Genomic DNA, 26883 nt, shown 5'->3' on the forward strand with positions numbered 1-26883 from the left:
GTGGAGGAGTTTACGTATCTTGGGGTCTTATTCACGAGTGAGGTAAGGATGGAGAGGAAGATCGACAGGTGTATTGGTGCGGCATCTGCAGTGATGTGGACTCTGCATCGGTCTGTCGTGGTGAAGAAGGAACTGAGCCAAAAGGCAAAGCTCTCGATTTACTGGTCGATCTACGTTCCCACCCTCACCTATGGTCACGAGCTGTGGGTAGTGACAGAAAGAACAAGATCGTGAATACAAGCAGCCAAAATGAGTTTTCTCCGCAGGGTAGCCGGGCTTTCCCTTAGAGATAGGGTGAGAAACTCGGTGATCCAGGAGGGGCTCAGAGTAGAGCCGCTGCTCCTCCACATCAAGAGGAGCCAGATGAGGTGGCTCGGGCATCTGGTTAGGATGCCTCCTGGACGCCTCCCTGGTGAGGTGTTCTGGGCACGTCCCACCGGAAAGAGGGAAGTCTGGGTTTCCCTGCTTAGGCAGCTACTCCGGATGGATGGATGGATGGATGGACTGAATTGGATAACAACAGGATAATGCTACATTGGATTCATAATTATAATTAAACTAAATTGGACTTTATGTCATGTTTTAAACTGGCATATTCTTTTCAGGGAAATTTTTGTTACTCTTTTAAAAACTGATATCCCCCAATTTGGGAACAGATGGTACCAAACTGGAGTAAAATGACAATTTTGGAGACCGTTTTTGAGCTGTCTGTACCAAAACCTCTAATTTTGTTGTGTTTCACTTTCACTTTATTACTGTTCTTTGCAGAGATAATCTTCTCATATTGTAGTATGATGATGGTGATGGAGGTTTGGAGCTACAGCGGCATAATTTCAAAGAGATGTAGTCATTTATTTTAGGCAAGCTGGAAACTTTCTTCTATTTGTACTATGTGCCATCTTTGCCATGAAAAAGTTCTGTACTTTTTAATGACTCAAACAGATTAATAAATTCATCATGTGTCTGCTGCAGACAGCCTCAGTAAACCAGTCACAACCAAATGAATACTTCTGGAATCAGAATTTATTTCAGTGTGAATTTCCTTTACAGTATAAAGACGTTTTTTAAAATTAACCTTTTTAGATAAAGTGAAAAATACTGAAGTAGAGTTCATCAATCGTAACGCTAAAATCCTCAGATAAAAACACTAACTGCTCAAACATAACAATGAGCCAGACAGAGCAGTGTGGCCCAACCTAAACTGACTTTTCACACAGGATGTTTCAGAGGAGTGAATAATCCAACATCATATTTCCCTTTTCCTGCAGGGATTTAGCAGTGAAGTTATATTAGTTTCATGGAGCAATGAAATGTAGGAATAAAGTGGCGAAGTGCTGTACAACTTCCCAGGAGTTATGCATTGATCACAGATGCACTTAAAAAACATGAAGAATGTGGGAATGTGAAGGATTTTTTTAAAACATATGTACAACTAAGACACGATGAGGCGCTCCCTCTCAAAAAGAGGAAGATGAGTTAAAGTGGTGGAAGTCCAACCATTGGACGGCTGAGCATCCTCGTATCAAGCAGGACGCCTGTAACAGGACTCCTTGTAGGAAGTGGCATTGACAACACTGAACATGTCTCTCCTGACGAAGGTGAGGAAGTTTTTCAGAGGGCAGAGCGGCCGGCTGAAGTGGCGGTTGTGGTAGCGGCAGAAGGTGGTGTGAAAGGTCACATCTTCACCGTTGTACAGCACCCTGATGAACACTTCTCCATCTTTCAGATTCGACTGCTCAGCTTTCTCAGCCCTCGTCTTTACCTGCCTCTCCATCACTGGAGGGCTCTTCCATAATTCAAAAACTAGTCTCGCTGCGAAACGTGGAAAACTGGCGTCCTCTAATCCGAGGGCACTGAGCAGCGGGGCCATCGTGACATCATGTGCTGAAGAAAGGGTGAAGATCTCCTCACCACCTGCACGAGGGTGACTCCCAGCCTCGCTGCTCTTAGCAATCCGCTCCATCTTGGCAACAGTTCGATTTAGGTAGGGGTACATAGCCGTGATGGCATATTTACGATACAGTCCCACTCTTCTACGATCCACCTCGTCATCCAGCTGCTGCTGGCGAATAACACCTAGCTGCGCCATCGTCAGACACCCGCCAGCACCACCATCTCCAGCAGAAGCACAGGGGAAAGGAAGGCCATGACACAGGTGGCACAACAGCGAGTCTACAGGGTTTGCAGCTCGGAGCTGGCGGGTCAGAAGGCCCAAAGTGCGCGCCATGTCAGCGTAAGTCCGGTCCAGGTTGGTGTCAGCCACTCGAAGCCGATACTGCCTCTTCTGCTCGTCCTCTAAGTATCTGTTCCTGGCCGGGCAGTCGCACGCTGAGCCGCAGAACAGCGTGCTCCACTGATGACGTACCGTTAGCTTGGTCCACTCAAAGTCCGGGAGGAAGCCGTACAGAAACGCTAGCCCGCTCTGGAGAGTGCGACTCTTACTCGTAGTCTCCACCCAAACCTGACGAGGGGACCAATCAGAGGGGAGAAGATTGTGCCGTTTGTAAGCATGATGGAGGATCTGCCCGTTGCGAAGGTGCTGCACCACACCTGCAAGAGAACACAAACAGGACGTTTGTTATGCAATCTTTTGTTTTAGTTACCAGTTGTTGCAGCTCGGTACCTGTCTGTGTAAGTTCTCCCGTCTCACAGGAACTGTGGTTCGGCAGACGGGGAACAGAACCCAGCGGGGACTCCCAGTGACCACGACTCGCGTGCTCCATGTGACTGATGAAGGACTTCAGCAGTGGGTGGGATGGTTGCCTGAGTGGAGGAGGAATCAGACATTGATACAAAGGTGTGATACACAGAACCATAGATGCTTTGAAAAACCCTTTACCCCATTTTCCCACTTTCTGGCTTTAAAAGCAGTTTGGAAACACATCATTGACTGAACCAAAGAGGCGAAGTGATGTACAGTAGAAGGTTGTTCTGCAGCATGTTGGATTTTTCGCTCCTGCTGCTCATACTGGACAGATTCTGGTGAAAACTGCACAAGGTTTGAACACCAAAGTAAAAACAAAAACCCCAAGACTGAATAAACTTGGTGTTACTCCAATGTTTACTTGTGGTGAACTAGCCGTCACCTCCACATCACCTCCAGTGAGCAGTTGTAGCTGCATGATTTTGTTCAGGTGGTTTGGCCCCATTAAATAAAGGGCAGTTTGAAAGCAAACCAAACAAAACGAAGGTGTAACGTTTTTCTCAATTCCTCGTCTAACTGTGTCCTCCATATTATCCTGTTGTGAACACACCCTTAAAAACGGGGGACCTCAGCAAGCTAGCAACGACTATGCTAACCTATCAAATGGTAATACTTTAATCTTAACATTAAAATGAACTTTACATGAGAATCCAAATCACTAACACAGAAAATGAACCAGCTTTTGTCTTTTATCAGCTCAAAGCAGTCTATAACGTTTTGGATAAGTGGGGGCCATATGGGGGCACAGACTGGAAAAAATGGGCCTTTGTAAAACTTGAAAATGAGTCAAAAATAAAAATGCTGATTTAAAAAAAAATTTAACTGAATATAACAACTTAAGTGGTCGTCTAATGTAAAAGCAAGCAGACAATTTATTCTTTTATAAACAGTTGTTTATTTAGGATGACTACACTGCATGTCTTAATCACTGCTGCACAAACGCTCCACTTATAACAAGGACAACTTGCTGTGAGCCAAATCTGCAGCTTCATCAGCACCAACTCTGCACAGAAGAATGAAGACGTTAGAATGACTTTGTCATAGAACAGAACGTTACAACATAACTGGTTCAGAATTTCCTCCCCTATGGTGCACTGTGGGGGAGTCATCACATCTGGTGGTTTTATGATTTTTACATCCTTTTTATAAAATATAGAGTTTTTACAGAGAGATAGGATCACCCTGGTAGGCATTTGGTGAGATGATGCTGCATTATGATCTAGAACATGGTGGTGTTGATAGAGAACCATCATATAACAGCAGGTAAAAGTACATTACATACCACATTCACTTGGGCAAAATACAAGTTAGTTCACAATAAATATTTGTTAAAATCTGAGTTGTCTTTAATTGGGGTGAGAGGCCTGTCAGGTCCTGGGGGTGATTTGTGATTTCAGTGTAACTATTAACTTCTTGTTTTAAGTAAGTCATCTAGATAGTGGAATTCCCATACCACTCTTACTTAATGTCCTCTCACAAAAGCTGTTTGTACACCGACATGCCGTTTTTTTCCAATAAAATGGATCCAGTACTGGATCAGGCTTGGCTCTAAGTTGGTTCTAGTTAAGATTTACACAGTTAGAAAGCCTCCACTTTTACGTCTCTTCAACACATTTGAACCTCCATCTGGTGTACCCTGAGTTTGTATGATTTTTCTGCAAAAAACATCTTAAAATCACCCCTTTAGTTTAAATATGATTTTAAACAGCAGCTGATATTTGGAAACACTGACTGGCTGTTTTGAGAGGCTGAAACTGTTTTAGTGGGATCAATAAATAACAGGCGGTGATGCTGAAACAAGCCCCGTGCATCATTAAAGCCACGAGAGGTTTATTCATGGAAAAAACTTAAAATGATACAACAAGGAGTCGCTGGAGAATGAAGATCTGCTGGATCTGAGATTATACTGAGATTACATGTGGTTGTCATGCCAACATTCACCACCAGGTGTCTCCAGCAGTACTGCTCAGTATGTGTGGGAGAGAAAGGTGGGGATGGAGATAGAACAAGCAGCCTGCAGGAGGGATGCAAGAGGAGCCGTCAATGATCCGATAGATTACAGATGACTGAAGATTATAATTTAGTATTAAAAATCTGTGGGGGGTGCAGCAGATGAGGGGAGATCCAGACACACAAACAGTTTCCATAGTGATCAGTCAATGTTTCAGGAACAAACAGCTCGACCCTCTGTCATACCTGTTCCAGGTGTACCCCCGAATAGCAGCTAGGATATGCTCTGTCGACCCAGAACTGGATTAAGAGGCTGTAGAAAATGGATGGATGGATTCAGGGAGCTGCGATGGACTGGTGACCTGTCAAGGGTGTACCCTGCCTCTCACCTGCTAAATGCTGGGTTAGGCTCCAGCTGCCCCGTGACCCTTCACTGGACAAAGCAGTATAGAGGGAGGGAGGGAGGGAGGGATGGATGGATGGATGAAGGGAGTGGAGACGGTGGTGTGAACAAAAGTCTTCATTAGGTTCACACTGAGAGGAAATTATTATCAGGATGACACAGAGAAAGGTCAGTGTGAAAGGAGGGGATGGAGAGATAAAAAAACGACAGGATTATAAATTAGGGATTAACAGGGAAGGATTTCTCTGTCTTTTCAGCTGGATGTCACGATACAGTAGAGAGGCTCTGATTACAACACAGAATAGAAATGTGACTTAGTTCTCAGCGGAAGTCCCGTCACTCGATTAATATTCATGATTATGTACATTCAGACCTTATGAAGGGAGAAAATCACACAGCTGATTTAATTTTAGAAAATCTGAGCTGAGAAATGTCCATAAACATTGTTTTCTTATTAATATTATTATACTTTATTAATCCCAGTTGTGAAATTCCTTCACTGCATTTTAACCCATCCTAGTTACACCATGAGCAGTGGGCTGCCAGGCCAGATTCCAGCGGCCGGGGAGCAGTTGAGGAATAAGGGCCTTGTTCAGGGACCCACAGTGGTTCCTCTCAGTTACCAGCCCGGGAACTATTCAAATTTTACATAACACAACATGACAGTAAAAACAAATAAGAAGGAGAGGAAGAAGACACAGCAGAAGAAGAAGAGGAACCGTACAAAAAAAAGTAAAGAAGTAGAAGATGCAGCAGAAACAGAAACCAGAAGTAGGTGAGATATTCAAGTTGTAAGCTGAGTGATGCTCCACAGTATTGCTTTTAGTTTCAGTTTCTCATACAAACAAACCAAACATCAAGCCTCACCATCAGAGGCTCCTCTCTGACCTCCATGCAGCTTACAGATAAAGGACAATAAAAATGATTACCAGATATAAATCACAGATCTGTGCTGTGTACACACTGTACCAGCTGTGAAGATGACTGTGTTCTATCCAGATGTGCAAAGCTGACGTGGCTGCAGTGAAAGCTTTAAAGAGAATTAAAGTCACCAGTAAAACCTGAACTCATGTACATGGCCTATAAAAGGGGATTCATCCCTGGAAATTTAATAACCATATGGACTTATCTGAAGGATTTGATCCATTTCTCTCTTTTTTTAAGAGTATTCACATGCAGGGTTTGTATAAAGTGAAGTTAATATATATTCCCAGAGAAAAGCTGGCTTTTTATAAGCAGGAACTCATGAACAAGCAGCAAAGTGATCCGAGACTCAGAGAGCATAATAAATGAAAGATAAAGCGTGTGTGTCAGTTTCATCCACCAACATCCTCTGCAGCTGCTGCTTCACAGAGCTGCTCAAATTAAAGCAGATAAAACCATCAAAACACTGCTTTAGATATGAGAGTTTGTGTGCATCCATCTGCACAAAAGAAAAACAGATGTTCAAGTGTTCAAGTCCTTTCTGTTCTCACAGGTCCTCACTTAGTCAATGGATTTCAAATATATTTTTTAAGCCTCTTATCACAGAAAACAAGTGAGACCTTTTCTTTTTTACATCCATCCATTTTCTACCACTTATCTGAGGTTGAGTCACAGGAGTAGCTGCAAAAGCAGGGAAGCCCAGACTTCCCTCTCACCGATGTTCCCAAGCCAGCCATAAAACATAATGTCTCCCATATGTCCTGGGTCTTTCCCTGGACTTCCTCTCAGTGGGACATGGCTTCACCTGGGAGGTGTCCAGGAGGCATCCTAACCAGATGCCCGAGTCACCTCATCTGGCTCCTCCAGATCTGGAGGAGCAGCAGTTCTACTGTGAACCCCTCCTGGACAAGCTTCTCACCCTCTCTAAGGAAGAGTCCAGACACCCTGCAGAGGAAACTCATTTCAGCTGCTTGTATTTACATTCCTGTTCTTTCTGCAGGGTTTGAGATACATAGTATTTGAGTAAAGGTGAACTGGTGCACATGACGAAAATTAAGTGCACTGCTCCAACTTTACATGCACACACTGGTGGTATTTCAAGCCCTGTTCGGTCACTAACACAGATGGTGACCATAGGTGAGAGAAGGAACATACATCGACCGGTAAATCAACGTTTACAGCTGCAGTATTCACCAACGTCTCTGCTCCATCGTATCCAAACAGCTGATAGCGTAGATCTAAACTGCAGCTGAATCTCAACTCCACCTTTTCCAAAGCCCTGCTCAACTTCTGATTGGTTAGTAATGCTTTTCAGAGTAGAGCAGTATGCCTCTCTTACCACTGGTAGATTAACTCAGCGTGACAATAGTCCACATTAGAGCGCACATCAAGTTATGAAATTGTCTCATTTCGTTCTTGGTGCCACAAAAACTCTGCACACTAAAGATCTAGCACGGTCCAAGAATACTTTAAACCCTGGACATCACATCTGAGCCAGAACATGAAGTCAGATTCAGACAAATGGCAGTGTTCAAGAAATGGTTAAAGAAACATGTTTCATCACATGGCTTCACTAAACTGAGCTGGTTCCACGTGTGACGGGATCAGGAGGAATTGTCTGAGACCAAACTGCAGACAAGGTAAACATGTTCTCGTGTTCTGGTTCTGTGATGTTAACGTGTTAGCGTGGCAGTTTAAACTGCAGCTTGTATAACTTGGCCGACCCCTGCAGTGTGATCTGATCTGTGTGGGTAACTTCTGGACTTTAGACTGTTGCAGATTAAATTCTGGACGTGACTCATTCTCACATTTTACCTGCAGTTCTGACAGAACAGATCAAATGACATGACGACACATCTACATCACAACCGTCATACTTCTGTCCGGCTGAACCATAATGTCCCTGGAAATATGTCCATATTTTTTTAATGAATCTATTCATTTTTATGAGTTCACCTGCTGGTCGACAGACTGCAGGCGATGGCCGGCCTCCTGGTCTTGGGGATGGAGTAAAGCTGATATCGATCACCATGGCGAATCATCACCTGGACAGACAGGAGCCTGTAGTCTGCAGGACTGTGACCTGTCAGAAAAAGTCTCATCAGCAAAAACAACTTTGTAGCTGAAAAAACTGATATGTCAATATCTAAAAACATTTTCTCTTCTGCAAGAAAATATGTATTTGCTATCTAAGAATGCAAATTAAACAATGAAAGCTACAACGTGCTTCTTTTAATTAGCGTTGTTATTGGCAACCATTTTAGTTTTAGTTTAACAGGGATTTCACGATTACAGATTTTCTTGGTACGATTATTGTCAAAGAAATTACAAATTTACGATTATCATGATTATTATGCGTAAATGAATTTCCCAACACTATAATGTTGAACTCTTTTTATAGGTCTTTAAGATTGATTTATTTCTAACTTTCCATGCCAACATAAAATATTAGAACAAAGTAAAGTAAATTTCATCTACAACCCCTCTGCTGTGTAAAGAATAGATAAATCCTACATATTAACTCTGGATTTCCCTCAGAGAAAACAAATGGAAACAGCTACAGGACCTCTACCTGGACGTGGGAGGCTTCTTTCTGAAAACTACATCATAAAAATGGTTTTGAAATTTTTTTTTTAACCTGAGTAGAGAATTTAGACACAAAGGAAAAACATCCAGCTAGCTTTAACTTCCAGCTGTCTTTTAACAGAACAGCTGCTTGTTTGGGACAAAAGTAATACTTCAATAGTGAAAATAAATAAGACCATATAAATTTAAATAAATGCCGTTTCTTCTACCGACTATAGCTACGTTTTCATTACAGTTTTTCGCAAAATTTCTAAAATTCTGATAAAGTGCAATTGTAATTTGCAGGTGTTTCCGCTGAATGGTGTTTAGTGCATTAGCTGTTATCCTCGTAAAATCTCGTCTTGTGAGACTCCGCTTTGAGGATAATGGAGATTTGTAATTCTTTGTGAAACTCTACATTTCGTTGTTGCTTGCTATCAAGGATGGCAGTTGTATTTTTTCTTGTTTTTTCTTTAATTATTAATGAAAAGATTTCTGTCTCTTCCTGCATCTACTCATATGGCACCATCTCTATATACTTCTATATCGACACATCTGAAAACCACCTCATGAGAGCGTAAAAACGTTTGTGCAATATTTGAGAAGTTTTTATAAATTTAGGTGTTTCCATTACCAGTTTTTTATTGCAATATTTAGGTTTTGCATATTCAGACAGGCAGCTCGGTTAAAATGTAGGATTTAATGGACCCTGAAGACTTAATCTTGTCACATACTCTGCAAGAAGCAAGAACTTTTTTCTTGTTCTCAAGGTCATGAGAACAAAATGGCGTCATTTTGTTCTTGTGGACGTGGTTAGGGACATCTTGCGGCTTGTTCTCGACGCATCAGCCGAGCAGACCCTTCTTCATGTAGGGCTTCGAGAAGTATTGTGTGATTGGTAGGACATTTGAGATGGTCGTGGTTCAAGGGGAAAAACATGAAGTGGAAAGTTGTCACTTCCACATTTTCCCTGATATGAGGCTGAACTTTAGTTAGATAGCTTTAATTAACAGCTGATAGAGGTAATGAGAAAGTACGAAAATCAATACAACGCATAGTAAATAAAGACACGGACACCGCTGCATGCACAACTACGCCCTGTCACGGACGAAGTTTCTTGTTAAGCAGGAATTCACTGGGTCAATAGTTTATTGCACATAAACACAGAGTTCTTGCTTCTCACAGAGGTAACAAGCTTTAACCATCAACTTTCAAGACCTCTCCCTAAACTGTTAATGTTTACTTCCCCATAGTGAAGTCCTCCCACTTTGGTTCTGCTTAAACTAGTGTGAACGTGGGCCGGTTCACCAGAAAGCACTAAGGTTCTGAGACTCAAGAAGGGAGCCACAGATCCAGAATACAAGTCTGTTAATTCTGCCCTCCTCCAACTAGGGGGTCCAAAGATAATTTTAGAGATTGCCATATCATTCAAAAAAATATATGAATTTATCAAATAAATTTGATTTTAACAGCCCTAATGAAAAAAATCCATCCAAAGACAATCAGTTGTATTAAGACATTTTTAACACATTTATGTATTAACAACAAAGTCATTACTCATGCTAGGTTAAAAATCCAAATTTGGGATTATCTCAGTGAGAGAAGTTGATTATGGGCTTGTAGGTGCTTTGTCACAGTGGAGAACCGAATCTACCAAAACTTATCGTACTTATTTGTTTATTATTTATGTAGATTCTTATAGTTTCGCAGCAGGATGATCCCCGTAAACACCAACCTATATTACCTTGAAGATCATGGCTCAAAAAGGTTGAGAATCACTGTGTTGATAGAGGGTTGGGTACTATTCATTAGTCTCCCTATTCCCCTCACATCATTACTCAAATATTTAGACTTTGTCTAGAAAATCTGGTTCTGATTCTGACAGTGGAAGAACTGATCAGCAAAAATAAATAAATAACAAAAAGAAAAAAAAAAAAAGTCTTAGTGATAGAGTTATAATGTTAAATGAAGGTCTCACCCTCCCAGGCCTGTTCGGTTTGGTTTGGCATGTTGCAGTAGCCGTAAGCCTCAAATAAAGGGTCGGGTTCTTGAGTGTGAGGCACTGGGAACACCCTTTTTCTACCCTTTCCCAGAACCACCCCAGTTCCTTCATCGGCAGCCAGGAATGACTGCTGCTCCACCATGGAAGTGGCAGGAATTAGGTTCACTGTGGAAAGACATGAAAATGCAGTGAACACATGAAGAGCTAAGAAGAGAGAAAAACGAGGTAAAGGATGGAAGAAAACCCATTCAGTAGTGAAGTTCCACCAGTCTGAACCAAAGCAGGAACTCTGACTGTGATGAGCTAAAATCTGATGAATATAAAGATTTTCATGTAGAAAAAGGACAGTTGATGGAGCAGCAGAGGAACAGGACTGCACGACACCTCAGTATGTTCACATGATGCTCAGGTTTTCTATAAATGCAGACAGATTAGATAAATTTGGGAAGGGGTGTGAAAAGTTAATTACAAAAAAGGCTAAACAAAACAAAACAAAACAAACAAAGCTGGAAACTAGTGGTTCTGATCTTTAATGTATTTTTTCTACATCTACATATATAAAATCATTAGAGGTCAGTACGTGTAGAACTACTAGTTTCCAGTTTTATGTTTGTTTTTTTTAGAAAATCCCACTCCTGAGATTCCTGCAGCAAATTTTGCTGTTTGCTTTACTCTTACCAACATTCATCAGTGTGGTCCCACCATATACTGGATGAGGCACTAGCTACTACATAACATCTAAGAATGGAAAACACATCTTACATTTCAATAAGTTGCATAAAGAAAGTTTACTGACTGGGAAAAAACTAACAAAACCCAAACCAGGCAGATTCTTTTCCCATCTAGAACTCAGATTTCCATGTAAACCAGACGGGTTTCAGGTTTAATGAGAGGGAAATCCCACATAGTCACATCTTCAATAAAAAGAAATAAATTAGGAAAGAAGTTTTCAATCTGAACAGAAAACATGATCACACAAACTCACCAGAGATGACGAGAAGCTGCACAGCAACAGTGGAGAACATTTTAAGTGTTGCTGGGCAGCTGAAGGTCTGACTGCAAACACTGGAGCTCATTCATTACCTTAACCTGACCCCCCCTTCTATGTGCCTCATACACAGCCCCCCCCTCTAGCTCCTCAGCCACCCATCAGTCTGCACAAACTTCTCTACACAATCAGGCCTTTGTGGCGCCACAAAGAGCATACTGCACAAAGCACACTGGAGGTTACTGGTAATGGACTCTATTTATAGCCATTTTAGTTTTTTAACCATTTTAAGAACTTCTACACTACAAACCACATTCAAACACACACACAAAATTTAAATAAAATAAAATCATACACACTTCTTAGGCCAGGAATATGCTTGGTTTTAAACATTGCGTTTGCATTTTCAACCAACTCCGTGTGAAAGTGATTGTTCCCATGCTTGTGTACTACGTTTGTTACCGGGGGTTTCCACTAGGGGGCGCATTAGGCAGCTCGGACTGGATAAAGTTGCTGAATTTGTAGGGTATAAAAATAACAAAAAAGGTGACAAGATATTTGCTTCTGGTTCATTTTAGGATTATGACAAAAAAGTAAAAAAAATTATCAAGTATATTTTCAACCTTTAGCCTTGTTTCCACCAATGGGTGCAGGTGGGGACGGTTAGGGTGCAGATGTGGTTTTTAAACTGTATTTTTAAATCGTAACCTTACCTGAGAAGCTCAATATCAGCCAGATAGCGAAAGATGCCTCATCTGTGTAATAGCATAACGCCATCGAAGCACAACGCCTTCCTTAAAGCAGAACCGGTCACCCAGCAGTTTGTGTTCTTTCTTCTTGGCGGTGCTTCGTAACGCCATTTGAAACAGAGATTGAATCAACAAAAAAGAAAATCTCTTGCTCTCAACAAGGAGCCATTCCTACTTTGTTTGTATGCCAGGTCGCACGGGAAGTGACTACTTTTTTAGCCAATCAACAGGTTGCAGCGTGTCAAGCTCCACGCTTTGATTGGTACTCCAACAGAAGTGTCCCAAAAAAGTAGGACGGGTCAGGTCAGACAGGGCACCCTTTCCATTTTTCGTACCTGGTGGGGACAGTGTTGTGACCAATTTGACCAGAAGTAAGGCAAGAGGATCGGCATCAATAAAAGTCTAGAAGAACTACAAGGGAAATTTGACTACATTCAAAGATCATTGGCAACCCAGAGGAGGCTGTCTGAGCTGTTTCTGGTGAAAGCCAGACTGAAATGTTTCATTTATTCATTTTCTTTGATTTTTGTCCAACAGTTGCTTACACATTATTTGCTCTTAAACATTTGAATTACTGACCTGTTTTTATGTTGCACTTTACCTCAAACACAAATTTGGATCAATGTGAAGTGTGACGAGAGGCTGAACAATTCAGAGATACAGCCAAGTAAGAGACTCCTCAATAACAGACTATTTAATTTATTACTAGACTAGTTAATTATGGACAGCGGGGTACAATATAACACAAGCTCATAGAGAAACAAAAGTGAACAATTCAGTCCATACCAACTTTATCTATAAAGCACTTTAAAACAACCACAGTTGAAACAAAGTGCTGTACATAATCAAAATACTAAAACCCAGAAGAAACTATAAAAACCATAAAACAGATAAGAACATCAGACATATCCAAATGTCCAGATGTTCACAGCGAGATAATGTGATAATAGTCCATAAAGGATAGGACAAATGTAGGATGTTCGACATGAAAGGTTAGAAGGGGTAATGGATAATCTTTTTCACAATTTTAATCCTTCTTTCAATAAAAAGAAGAAACAAACAAAACATTTTGGCTCGAACAACTCAGCCAAAATACAGTGGTGGCTGTATCATTTAAGATACAATTAATTATTCTCAAATCAGTGTTTGTTTGAAATGATAAACTTATTAAGCTTCTTTTTATGGTTTGATTCAGCTGGGACAAAAGTTATCTTATCTGATGATAATGGACCAAAGATGAGCAGCAGGTTCAAGAGCAGAGACACAAACATCGTTTCAGCAGGTCATCAGTATGAGACGATTATGGTAAGTCTACTTGGAAAAAGAGGAGAATAAAAAGTGGAGTGAGTTCATTCTAACAAGGACCGGATATAAAAATATGTTCGTGATCAGAGATTTAATTTACCTTCCAAAACAGCCATGACCATGAATGGGCTGTTTACAGACTCCAGTGCAGACTTAAGCATCATGTACAAGGAAACTGACACTATCACCACCCTGGGTCGCCGGTGTGGACCACGCTTAGGTTTCCAATAGCTGGGATACACACTTTGGACACACACCAAGAGACCTGCACAAGACGGGATTTTCAAACCCACTTCCAGTCACTCCCGAAGCTTCCCTGCACGCTCCCGCCTGGTCTCGCGAAATTCCTTCACCTGACCGTCCGAGGGATTCCCACGGGTCCAAAGTTTTTTTAATGCAAATTTGAGGATGATCTTCTAATTACAATTTATGAGTGATTTTTCCAGAGCGCAGCGCACCAAGTGAGGCTTTGACAACCCACACACAGGCCACCCTGGGTCACATGACATGTGCTACTATTAACAGAGGGCTGCTGGGCAAACAGCACAGAGGTTTAAAAAGGTTTTTTGTGGTCTTCATCCACAACAATTTAAAATCGACATTAAATGCCTGACTTCCCACTTTTGTTAGTTTGCACTTTGTATGCGCCATCTCTTATTTTACTTTCAACCAAGTTAACCTCGCCCTCCAACTCCTTCTTACCACTCATCATCTGCTTCAATCTGTCTCGCGCCGTTTTCTGCAAGTCATTCAGGACATGTGTGGGAGGCAGCACCTCCGCCTCTATGACCGCCTGCTCCCGTCCAAGGCTGTGTTAATCCTGCCCGATCGAGCAAGATTTCCCGCAAGGTGGCAAGTCCCGCGGGACCAGGGGGCATTCCTGCCCATTGCAGGTCTCCACAGCAGAGGATTACTTTTTGAGCTGGACTTCCTGAGGTTAAGTGGCCTGGTATGATTACCGAGTTTCACACCAACAACAGTGGTCCAGCCACCAGCTGACACTGCATAGGAGGTGAAGCTAGCATAGAGCTTAGCTCCAGATGAATACAAAGGTCCTTAATGTGACCAGTGTCCGTCTCACCAGTGGAATCAGCACCTGATGGCAGATGAGTGTGAGAAGGATATGCCACTACCTTTCTCCATCCATCTGTGCTGTGCCAAAGAAAAGAGTATTTGTCCTGCACAAGGTCCCCACTGGACCCCACGGAATACAGGAAATTTGTTTTATCACTTCAAAACTTTGCTTTGGAATTCAAAGAAAGCCAAAGTCTGGAAAATAAAATCCCATTCTTGCGATGTTGATTGGAACATCCAAAGGCACAACACAGATGTACCATTGGATTTTTTAACCCGAAAAGCTAGCTGTTAAAGCCAAGCCGGTTGCAGTATGCCTGCTTCGTTTATCTTTTTGCCACCCACGAACGTCACCAACGTACAAATCATGTGACCAGTGATGAAAGCTGAGAATGGTCTATACAAAAGAATAGAATTTATCGCAGTATATATTGTTACTGAACATTCTTCAGATTATACTGTAATATAGATTTGAGGCCATACCGTCCAGCCCTTGCTCACACCATAATCTCTTAATCACAGCCATTAGGAGCACCAACTTCCTCAAAGGCTGCTATCCTGCAGGTTTTAGTTGTTTCCCTGCTCCAACACACCTGGATCAAATCAAATAGATCCAACACCTTCTTGTCACCTTTTTCACAATGACCCATTAATTTCAGTCAGGTGTTTTGGAGCTGGGAAACAAAAATCTGCAGGATTTTACTTTGCTGTTTATCATCACTAGCTAGTCTGTCATGGTAACGATTAGCAAAAAGCAGTGAAACATGTGGCTTCACGTTTTCTTAAAAACAGATTGGGAGTAAAGAGAGATCACACTCTGAAGCAGATTAACAAAAGTACCGAGCAACAGAAGCCAAACGGAGCAAAAAGAGAAGTTAAGCATCTATTAAACATGAGGTGCTTTTCCTGGATAACGACTTGATTCTGTCTCAAAGTAAAATGAATAAATAATAAAGGCCATTTCTTTCTCCTCCAGCAGTGACGATAAAAAAGAAATAGTAATAAATGAAGGGAAGTGTTTAACATGAACAACGAGAATAGTGTCAAAGCTAATCTAATCCATATACACAGTGATAAATGTAATAATGATAAACCTCTACATATCTACAGATTACACTGAGATGGCCTCAAAAGATGAAGGGTAGCAGATGACAGCATTAACTCAACAGTATCTTCCTCTGGCATGGTTAAACTCATTCACATAAGGAGGGTAGAGGAAGAGTTGGATTAATTCTTTTTCACACATTTACCTCAGATTTTTCAAGGCAAAGAAACAAGAGAGACAAGTTACAGCAAAGATTTCACAACCTCAATTTTTGCTTATGACTTTCCTGATCAGGACGTTTCTTCACTCAGCCGATGAACAACACATACCATCCCTATAATACTGCATGCAAGCCTGATTAATCTGAGTCTAATCCTGGCACATGTTTATTATTTCTATAAAACTTCTTCTGATTCTTACAGTTAGGGATCCAATCTTTCATTTTTTTATTTTATTTTTTTTAAAGCAGCTTATTTTTTCTTATTTTACATTGAAATAAAATCCGATTGGTTTTCCAATCCCAATAGAACGATGTGCTAATCACATCCACCGCAGCTCAAGCCCTTTTCTTTAGCTTTCCTTGGATTCACTGTGCCTGGCAGGAACAGTGAATCCAAGAGAACCAACAGCATGCAAATGGCCAAAAGAACTGAGTGGGATGTTCTGACCAGCAACACCCAGTGCTGCTTTTGGAGCTTGGCGGAAAGTCGGTTTACTTAGCTTTTTTATTTGTTTATTTATTTTATATTTTATATTTATTATTATGGAGCAATTTATTATTACAGATCTCTATAAGGCAAACACAAGAGGAAAAACGTGGATGCCCCTTCACACATTTAAACGTAAGTCTTGGGTCAGGGCTGCAGACAGAGGATGGACATGTACAGCTACTGAGCTGAGATCGTTAATAACTTACAGAACTGGAGACTCAGGCTGACGACGGCCACCACGGCCCCGCCCACCACCACCAGAAGGATGAAGCGGTTACGAGCCAGCATTTTGTGATCGCTCCACAGCCGTCAGCCATCGAGGTGGAGGCCCATTCCTGCAGCCTGAGTATAGAAAAATCAATTCTGACATTTGGTTCTTTACAGCAGGTTTCACTTTTATTTTAATTCATCATTCTAATGTTTTCATTCTGACTTACTTTTTATAGTTTTCTACTGTTGTTCTACTCCAACTACCTGAAGGGACTTTCAATTATATTTTTACAGTTTCATTACTTTTATTATTTGTTTTATTTGTAATTAGCTGTCTGAAGTTTAGACTTCTGCTTCAGCTTTTCAACTCTGCTCACCCTGACTTTATAGACACTGTGGTCCTCATTTCTACAGCTTTTTTTTCCACTAGTATCTACGTGACTCAACTCTGCGCAGTTTAGATAGATTTCCATTACAATCGAGTAACACTTCAATGTTGAATAAAATGTGGGTTGTGTAGGTGGGTCCTCCACTTATAGCAAGGCAGCATAAAAGGCCCATGACTAGGGATGTCACCATAACTTGATTTCAAAATGAATCACAGAATTAAATGATTAATTAATTTTAAAAAATTGTAAAGCTCCTATAATATCATCACTTTTGAGAAAAGAGTTTGTACACAATCAGCGCAATTCACACAGGAAGAGTATGGCAGAGGAAGTTATTCCCTCCAAACAAACATATTAATTCATCCTTGTCGGATTTCTTTGGTTTTATATATATATATTAAAAGACGACCACGGTGTGATTGTGAAGGACGGCTCTGCAGCCTGAAAGTAGGACATCAAGCTGCAGAGAAAGAAATCCATTGAATGTTTCACCACCTGCTTTCTACCACAAAATAAAAGGTAAAGGTTCAGTAACTGTTAGAATCTTGTTTTACATGCTAAATAAATAAAAGCTCCAAAGTTCTGACTTGTAATGAATAATATGAACACAATCACCAAATTAGCATTGGCTTTAAATCTATTCATGTCTACTTTTATGTGTGTATTCATGTCTTTCCACTGGATGCTTTTTAATTTATGTATTTGCTAATGTGAGCATCTTTTGTCTTGTCTGCAATACAACCTTTTAAAGAAACATGTAATTGTCAAGAAAATTGTCAGATTCGATGATGTTTCTCCATAAACATATATGACAAAAAAATCTATTATAGTCTGATATTTCTAGTATAAACTAATATTTTAATCACAGTGTGATTATACATGGCTGGGTAGGGTCACATGGTCAGAAGAAAACAGGTTCTGGATTAAAGGTCACACTCATGACGTTGGTGAAGTTGTTTAAAGAAATGGATTACTAAAACTGGAATAAAATGACTAAATATGCTTATATCGTAATTAATCTGGCTCATGATGAACCACAGTGACCTGGTGATAAGAACTTATCATTCAAAATTAAACTTGTTCTGTAGTTCGTGTAAGGGGGAGAAGACAGAAAATCAAAAAGGTGGGAGGAACAAACTAAATTAGAGTAAATGAAGGCCTACAAGTTAAACCCTACTATTAGCTGGTCTAAAATTATTTCCAGCCCTGAGAAGTCACACACTCATCTTTCCACTGTAGGAGGAAAACTCTGCATATGTGGCTGAATCTGTACTTCCTGGGATGTTTTACTGGGAATGACGGTTTCACATATAACCAGACTCCAGTTTTAATATGTGTCCAGTTATTGATGAGCAGAAATAAAACTAAGTTTAAGCACCTCACCTACTCGCTCAAACAACTAAACATGTTATGAGGACAGGAGTTGGACATAAGAAGAAATTCTGGTGTTGGCTGCCATCACTGTCAGAACCATCGTACCCTCAGTAGAGGATAGCTGTAATAATTTAATGCGTTAATCAGATAATTGCTCAAAGAATATTTAGTTGCTCCGTCTGGATATTTAATTACTCTCAGAAAACTGAGCTGTAATGATGCTGATGTGCAGACATTATTTCATCCTTAGTCTGCTAGTTAACTAGTTAGCTAGCAGTTAGCTAGCTTATATTTATTAATCTTGTGTGTGGGCTCAATACAGACGCTGGCACCAGAATGAAGAAAAACTCCCCACTGATGACCAATAACATTATTATCGTAACCTTGAGACTTCTACCGACTTTATTTCACTCTACTTGTTGCTTCCATAAGCAGGACCGGAGACAAGTTACCGTGCAGACACGTAGCTATGCTTTGGACGGAGCCAGAGAATAAAAATGCCACATCAACGACCGGTATCACACACAAACAATACAGGAAAACCACAGTAAATTCATGGATCAATGTTTGGTATGTGTTTCCTACCTGCAGTAACTGGACTCAGAACCACAGACAGCAGGAATTCCCAGTTAAACACAGCGCTCCGTTTCTCCGGTGACTGAGCGACCGAAACGTCAAGTCACGTGATGACAAGCCGCTCTTCCTGTGGCGACTTTCAAAATTAAAGACTCAAATACAAACGCTCATGTAGAATTAAGTGTTAGCAGGGTTGTTAAAATTAACCTTTAAACAGACTTAAAATTATATTTGTCTACATGAAACTGACTATCCATAATTGATTTAAAAAAATGTGACTGATTTTATACAACATACAAAATTTTTCTTGCTTTTTTTATTTTAATCTTTTATTTTTTTTATTTATTTTACATATGATAAACTATAAAACCTTTATATAAAATAATATTTATTTTCTATATCTATTCTGTAAAGTTAAAGCTGTATCATTTTCTTTTCCTCTTTATCACTTGACACTTGGTACTTACAACTTGATTACAACTATTACATACATACATACATACATACATAAATACATACTATATATGTGTGTGTGTGTGTGTGTGTGTGTGTGTGTGTGTGTGTGTGTGTGTGTGTGTGTGTGTGTGTGTGTGTGTGTGTGTGTGTGTGTTCTTTAGTGAGGGGCACTGAGGTGTGTAATTAGCAAACATATCATCTACACCCATGTGTATTCTAGACATCAGCTTTTATAAAAGTGTACACTGTAGTAAAGGCTATGCATGAAAGGATCAATGATCATTGGCAATACAATGTAATAACACCATTGTATGTGTTATATGTAGATATTCAACTTATACATTAAATTCATTCATTAAAAATGTGCACAATACACAGCTTTCTCATTTTGTTTTAAGAAAGACAACATTCAATCTTAAATATATAATAAAATGGCTTCATTTTATCTATTCATTTATTTTTATTCAAGAAAGTTTCCTGAGCTGTGGAGGACATTGTCTCTTCTTACAAGATGTGAAAAATCCAAACCATCTGTATGAAATGACAACAGACCAGTTGCCCTAACATCCCACATCATGAAAGCCCTGCAGAGCCTGTTATTGGCTCAACTTAATAAGTAGGTGAACACTTTTCAGGACTCATTAATTATTGGGTTTGGGATTGAAGATGCCACCATCTACCTGCTTCGGAGAACCCACTGTCATCTTGACCATTAGGCAGCACTTTGAGGATCATGTTCTTTGATTTCTCAAGTACTTTTAAAACAATTTAGCCTAGCACAATGAGAAGCTCTATAAATTCCAGGTGCATACCTCCACAACACCTGGATTTATGATTACCTAACAAACAGACCACAGTTTGTGAAAGGTTGTGTGTCTGAGATGGTGGTCAGCAGCACTGAAGCACCGCAAGGGACTGCACTCTGATCATTTCTCTTCACACGGTACACCTCAGACTTCCAATACAATTCTGAGTCCAGACATATGCAGAAATACTCTGATTACTCTGCAGTGGTGCAGAGTATCAGTGATGGACAAGAAGCTGAGAAGTGGTGGGTCAGTATGTGAGACAAAGTGGAAATAATCACCTCATCTTGAACACAAACAAAGCAAAAGAGATGACTGTTGACTTCAGGAGGAACAGGAGTAAACAACACAGTGTTTACACCCTGGGAGAAGGTGGTGGAGGAATACCAGTACCTTGGAGTTCAGCTGGGTAACAGACTGTACCGGAAATGCAACACAGAAGCATCTACAAGAAGGAACAAAGTAGATTCTACTTCTGGAGGAAGCTTAGATTATTTTATGTCTAAAACAAGGTGCTTAATATATTTTATAAATCTGCTTTGGAACGTTCATGTATAAAGGAAATGACTAAATGGACTCTGACATGGAGACCACCAGTGGCTTGATCTGCAGAAATTAGTGAAGGTGGGTTTTAAAGAAAGGTGTACAGTACCCTCTGGTGGTCAAAGTTGAGAGAAGAGCCATAAATTCCTCATGAAACCTGCCTCCTCATTCCCTCCACTTACTGGGAATGCTGGTGTAGTAGCATTAAGTAGTAGTTAATCCAGTAGACATCCAGGCTGGTATGACTTTGTTCTGTCTTTCCCTCGTACCGATTCTGATGTTACTGGATTTATTTAAAATGTTTGTATGTAGTTCTACTATATTTTAATTTGACCTTTATATGCACATTTTCTATGTTTATTTATCTTTTTCAGTTTTAATAACAGTTCATTGAGCATGTTTGCCTTTTTTATTGAAATTAAAGCTATATTTTTTCAGTTTGGATTTATTCTGTTGTTTGGGGGTTCAATGTGTTAATGAAGTAGCTCAAAATGAAAGAAATAATTATCAGATCATATAGGTGACGTGTTGCTGAAAAAGAAAATCCCAACCCATGGGTATGGTAAAAAAAAAAAAAAAAGAATTCATGGTAAGGTAAGAAAATAACTAAATAAATAATAATAATAACAACAACAACAACAACAACAACAACAACAATAATAATAATAATGTTGTGTGTGAATCAAAAGTTCTAAATTATGGCATAAATAAATCCCTAAGGGAAAAACTAAATCTGGCTTTATTATGACTCACTTATGCAATCTGTTTATACTTCTGAGGAAACAAACTTTAACATTATGTAGATGCCACATTGAAAGAGACCCACAGAAACCACAAGTCCAGAGATATTTAACAGAACAAAATATTTCCAGGACAGAGGACCTCCTTCCATATTAGCAGAGGCAACACAGCATTAATCTCAATTAGTACAAATCTGCTTGTTTTTGTGGACTTACCTCATCTGTACGCTGTGAAAGTTTCATTCAAAGCAGAAGTTTCTAAAAGCAGGAATCATCTGAACCCCAGCACACTGAAAAATATTTGCCTCTGGATGAAAATAAAGTACTTAAATTGCACAAGTAAGGCAAGGCAAGTTTATGTGTATAGCACAACTCAACGACAGGTCTGAGACTAATTAACAATGAAAATTAGAAAATAAGCATAATTTAAAATTAAAAACAAAAGAGAAAGGAAAAAACAGAACATTAGAATAAAAGAGTATTAAAACATGATCAAGTAAATTTGCTAACTTCTTTATGTTCATTTTACTTTATCTGCCCCTGACTTCAACAGATTGAAAACAGTTGTTCCCCAACAAGCAAATTTTGCAACACTGTCCGTGTCATGCTGCATCACCCCTGTAAATAGGAAGAAGCTCACAGGTGCTGGCCGAAATCTATTTCTTTAGTTAGTAACTGAGTAACGGAAACAGAGTTACTTTATTTAAAGAGTAATGCATTACTCCTCCCTGAGCTGCCACCTTACCGGGGTGGATGAGTTTGAGCATCCTGAAGATCCTCGGAGTTACGTTGTTGGAGCCTTTATCCCCCTGGTAGGATCACCCATGGCAAACAGGTCTCTAGGGGAGGGACCAGATAAAGCACGGCTCAATAGTACCCTATGATGAGTCATATCAATGGACCCAGGTTTCCCTTGCCTGGACATGGGTCACCGGGGCCCTCCTCAGGAGCCAGGCCTGGAGGTAGTGCACAGAGGCGAGCACCTGGTGGCCGGGCCTTGGCCCGTGGAGCCCGGTCAGGCTTAGACCGAAAGGGGGACGTGCCCCCTCTTCCCGTGGGCTTGCCACCAGCAAAAGGGGCCATAGGGGTTGGATGCAGTGTAAGCTGGGTGGCTGCCGAAGACAGGGACCCTGGCGGTCTGATCCTTATAGCTCTAAGGACGTGGAACAAAACCTCCCTGGCGGGAAAGGAGCCTGAGCTGGTGCGCGAGGTTGAGCAGTTCCGGCTAGATATAATTGCATGGCCATGATGCATGGCTCTGGAATCACTGTCCTAGAGAAGGGCTGGATCCCCTTCCATTCTGAAGTTGCTCCAGATGAGAAGCACTGAGCAGGTGTGGGCATATTCATTGCCCCCATACTTGGCAACTGTATGTTGGGGTTCATCCTGGTGGACGAGGGGGTAGCCTCCCTCTGTTATATAGGTGGGGGGATGGGTCCTGACTGCTGTTTGTGCTTATGCACCGAACAGGTTAGAGTACCCACCCTTTTTGGAGTCCTTGGAAGGGGTGTTGGAGAACATTCCTTCCAGGGACTCCCCTGTAGAGCTGGGGGTCTTCAATGCTCATGTGGGCAATGACAGTGAGACCTGGAGGGGCGTGATTGGGAGGAACGCCCCCACCCCCTGATCTGAATTCGAGTGGTGTTTTGTTATTGGACTTCTGTGTTTGTCATGGATTGTTCATGACGAACACCATGTTCAGGCATAAAAGTGTCTTGGTCGCAGTTCGATGATCAACTTTATAGTCATATTATCAGACTTGTGGCCGCATGTCTTGGACACTTGGAGAGAGGGATGAAGCTGTCAACTGATCACCACCAGGAGGTGAGTTGGCTCAGATGGTGGGGGAGGATGCCAGTCAGGCCTGGCAGACCCAAGCGTGGAGTCCCCTGTCAGAAAGAGTCTCCGGCAGAGCTTCAACCATGTCCCGGGAGAGGCGGGGGACATTAAGTCTGACTGGACTGTGTTCCTTGCCTCTATTGTTGAGGCGGCCAACTGGAGCTGTGGCTGTGATTTAGCGTCATTAAACATTAAAGATGTTTAATAAAATTATTATTAGTCAAAATATTGATTATACCTCGGGCACCACCACACAGAGAGCTTTAATACTAATTTAATGGCTGTGTGGATACCATTAAAGTACTAAATTAATTAATTTAATACATTAATTAATTCAAGCTAGTCAAATCAATTAGTTATCAATCGATCAGTCTCAGGATGCTAATAACCTGAATTCTTAAGTCGAGTTCACAATAACCAGACCCCTTTAGGATAAATATGAAATATTTATTACTAGTCTAATCATAAATGAAAAGGAAGGGTTAGGGACTTTGCACGAGAAAATTAATCAAACATTGTAAAATGCAGAATATGGTGTTCAAACCAGAATCTTATTTCAAGATTATGTAATGTGTCAAAATGAATGAAATGTATGCAAGAAATTAAACAAAAGTTAATTAACCTGTGGTGTTAATTCAACTAATGTTTAAGAAAACTGGGAGAAAAAAACGGATCTCTGAATCCTAAAAGGAAAAGAGGGAAAACTGAATTTCATCTGTTTAAATCTGGAAGTTTAACTAATGCTGGACTTACACCAGAAGACTTGTAAATGATTTGCAAAAGACTCTAGACAACTACCAGCTCACACCAGCTCACATCTAAAGACAAATGTTTAGAGTTTTAAGTCTCAGACTGAGATTTGACAAAGACTGTGAATCTTTTGGGGTCACTATTTACAAGACTACAACTAGATTCTTTTAGCATTTTTTTGTGATATGTTGGACAGTTGATATCAAACAGGGCTGATCTGTCCACAGTAAAGCAAACAAGGGGAGAGTTTCACTCCAGCATGGAATTACACATCATCATTAAATGTGCCTTTGCATCTCCACCAAGTGTTACACCGACTCATCAGAATCTGGAGGGATGAATGAGTTTTCTATTCTTCTCTCATTTGTTAGATCATTATACTGTAACACATAAATGATCCACAGCAGACGTTTACTTCTTAATAGCCATCCGCTCCTCTTTCTGGACGGTCCACCTATGATGTTTCATCGCCGCTTCTTGTTCGTCTTTTTTTCGTATTGATGCAAACATAACTAAAGAAAAGAGAAGTATCCGCTGAAAAAGGAATGAACTAAACGAAGTTAATCAGTCGGGAAAAACTAAATTTTGTAGACAAATGGGCCAGAAGTAATAGGGAAAGTTAAACAGCGACTAGTTTTTAGGGGACTTACTGTAAGTGACTGACAATGAAAGGAAAGGTTTTAATCATTAAAGCAGTGATTTTACCTTTGCTTTTATTGGTCAGTTTTGTTTTTATCCCATCCAGGAAAGTGTTTTTCGACTTGGACCAAGCAATATTTTATTCTTTATCAGGAACTAAGTGGGAGAAACTGAGAAGGGAAGTGATGAAGAGGCCTAGGGACAAGGGAATTAGGAAGTAGGATGACCTCTACGTGTTTTCTTATAGTTTAAATTAAGTTTTCAATTTATTTACTCTGTAACTTAGCCTGCACCATGGAAACCAAACTTGTTCAGTTTGAGCTGGTCATCTTACTGGTTTATACACTCTTCACAACAGCATCTGGGGGTGCTTCTACCTGAAGAGAGACCCGATGTTCTCTGTGAGCTAAAGAGAAGGAGATGGGGATGTTGTGCAGGGGCTGAGCACCGCACTAGGAAGAGACGTTATAGACCGGGTCTCCCATCAGTTATCATGTAAGATCTCTCCCTGATAAGATGGACAAGTTAGCGGCGCTGAGCAGGCACCAGAGGGATTACCGAGAGTGTAGCATCATGCTGTTTACGGAAACATGGCTAACTGTGCTAACACTAAACACTAACATTGCGATGGATGTCTTTCAGATCATAAGGGCAGACAGGTCAAAGGAGAGTGGTAAGAGGAGGGGTGGAGGATGTCTTCAAAGGATGTCTCTATCCCAGTCTGAACCCCAGCGACCACCATCTACCAAGAAACACAGGGCTCCCCCTTTTCCCCCTCCTCATCCTCCTCTTAGATCATCTGTCCTGGCAGAGCAGGGCACGGGAGGATGCAGGAGGTTCACAGAGCAGCAGCAGAATTTACAACAAAGATAACATGCCATGATGCGTTCAGGGTCCTTGCTGTAGTTTTGCTACTACTGACAACTGTTCTGAGATCAAGACTGGACCCAGTAGGATTCCTGTTTGTAAGTAAAATAAGGAATCGAACACGGTTAGTTTGTGGGGTGAATCGATCTAATCTGTTAACTGTACATTGAGAATACAACGAAGACCAATGTAAACTTCATAAAGTTAGTTGTACTTAATATTAGATCTCTGTCCAACAATTGTCCTTGTTAATGACTTCATCATTTCTCATAGTTAAGATTTTTTTTTACTGAAACATGGTCAACAGAAGACACAAGTGCTACAGTTTTTAATGAAACAGCACCCCCTCATTTTAGTTTTCTGAATAAATGTCGAAAGGGGGAGAAGGGGGAGGAGAAGCTGCCTTATTTAAAGATTCATTCCAGTGTAAAGAGATTTAATTTGTGATTTTACTTCTTTTGAATATCTTTTATTTTAAGAGACGTTTCTAAAATCCTGTTTCCATCTACAAATGTCCAGGACACTGTGTAAATTTTATTGATGAATTTTCTGAATTATTGTCGGTTATCTCTACTGATTTTAACCATTTCATCTTAACTGGGGATTTTAATATTCACATAGATATTATGGTGGATGGTAATGTCAAGGAATTTTCGTTTATATTGGACATTTTTGGTTTGTGGCAACATGTAAAAAAACCGACCCACAATCAAGGTCACATTCTGGACCTGGTTATTCAAAGGGTGTTGATATTTCTTCTGTTGCTGTCACTGACTTCGCCTTGTCTGACCATTTTTGTATTTTGTTTGATTTACTGATCACTCAGAATGTCCAACCAACCTGCTTCTCCTTTAGGAAGAGGTACATTAACGAAAGAACAAGTGCTAAGTTTGTGGAGGCCATAGCTATGTTACCAACAACCAGTGCAGTCAGTTGATGGACTGACTCCTGGATCGGTGCTGTTGCACCGATAAGAATCAAGAGCACTTTGAGCAAACAGAAAACACCATGGAGAAACACCACTGTGGTTACCAGCCTAAAAAGAGAATGCAGAAAAACTAAGCGGCAATGGCGGAGAAATCCTGTTCAAATTTACTATGAGCTGTACAAACAAAGCCTGCGTAACTATAACAATGAGCTGTGCAAGGCCAGAGAGCTGCATTTATCTGAAATGATTAATAAGAACGTCAACAATTCTCACACTCTGTTTGCTATGATTGAAAAACTTACAAATCCTCCTTTGCTGATAAGCCCAGAACTACTTTCCATTGAGAA

The 26883-nt window shown here is 40.6% G+C and overlaps 1 protein-coding gene across 4 annotated transcripts; it reads right to left on the bottom strand.

Annotated features, from left to right (window-relative positions):
* Positions 1–1005: 1005 nt before the first annotated feature.
* On the bottom strand, positions 1006–19065 carry pxylp1 (2-phosphoxylose phosphatase 1). 4 transcript variants are annotated; one of them, XM_041995361.1, is made up of 6 exons: positions 18978–19065; positions 16626–16761; positions 10525–10713; positions 7938–8064; positions 2624–2763; positions 1006–2550 (listed from the first exon to the last, which is right to left on the bottom strand). In XM_041995361.1, the coding sequence occupies exons 2-6, from the start codon at positions 16705–16707 to the stop codon at positions 1523–1525; spliced, it is 1566 nt and encodes a 521-aa protein (XP_041851295.1). In that variant the 5' UTR covers positions 16708–16761; positions 18978–19065; the 3' UTR covers positions 1006–1522. The 4 variants fall into 4 exon arrangements, with proteins under 4 accessions (XP_041851295.1, XP_041851296.1, XP_041851297.1 ...); XM_041995362.1 differs by lacking the exon at positions 18978–19065 and adding an exon at positions 16857–16880; XM_041995363.1 differs by lacking the exon at positions 10525–10713.
* Between the last annotated feature and the right edge of the window lie 7818 nt (positions 19066–26883).

This window comes from Melanotaenia boesemani, chromosome 9 (assembly GCF_017639745.1).
Source record: "Melanotaenia boesemani isolate fMelBoe1 chromosome 9, fMelBoe1.pri, whole genome shotgun sequence".
Taxonomy (NCBI): Eukaryota; Metazoa; Chordata; class Actinopteri; order Atheriniformes; family Melanotaeniidae; genus Melanotaenia; species Melanotaenia boesemani.

Bases quoted from the DNA above. Each gene is read 5' to 3' on its own strand.
- pxylp1 (XM_041995360.1), bottom strand. From the start codon at position 11,624: ATGAGCTCCAGTGTTTGCAGTCAGACCTTCAGCTGCCCAGCAACACTT. The intron at 8,065-10,524 runs GTGAGACCTTCA...TTTTTCTGACAG, and splicing joins AACCGAACAGGCCTGGGAGG to GTCACAGTCCTGCAGACTAC. The intron at 2,551-2,623 runs GTACCGAGCTGC...GTTCTCTTGCAG, and splicing joins GGGAGAACTTACACAGACAG to GTGTGGTGCAGCACCTTCGC.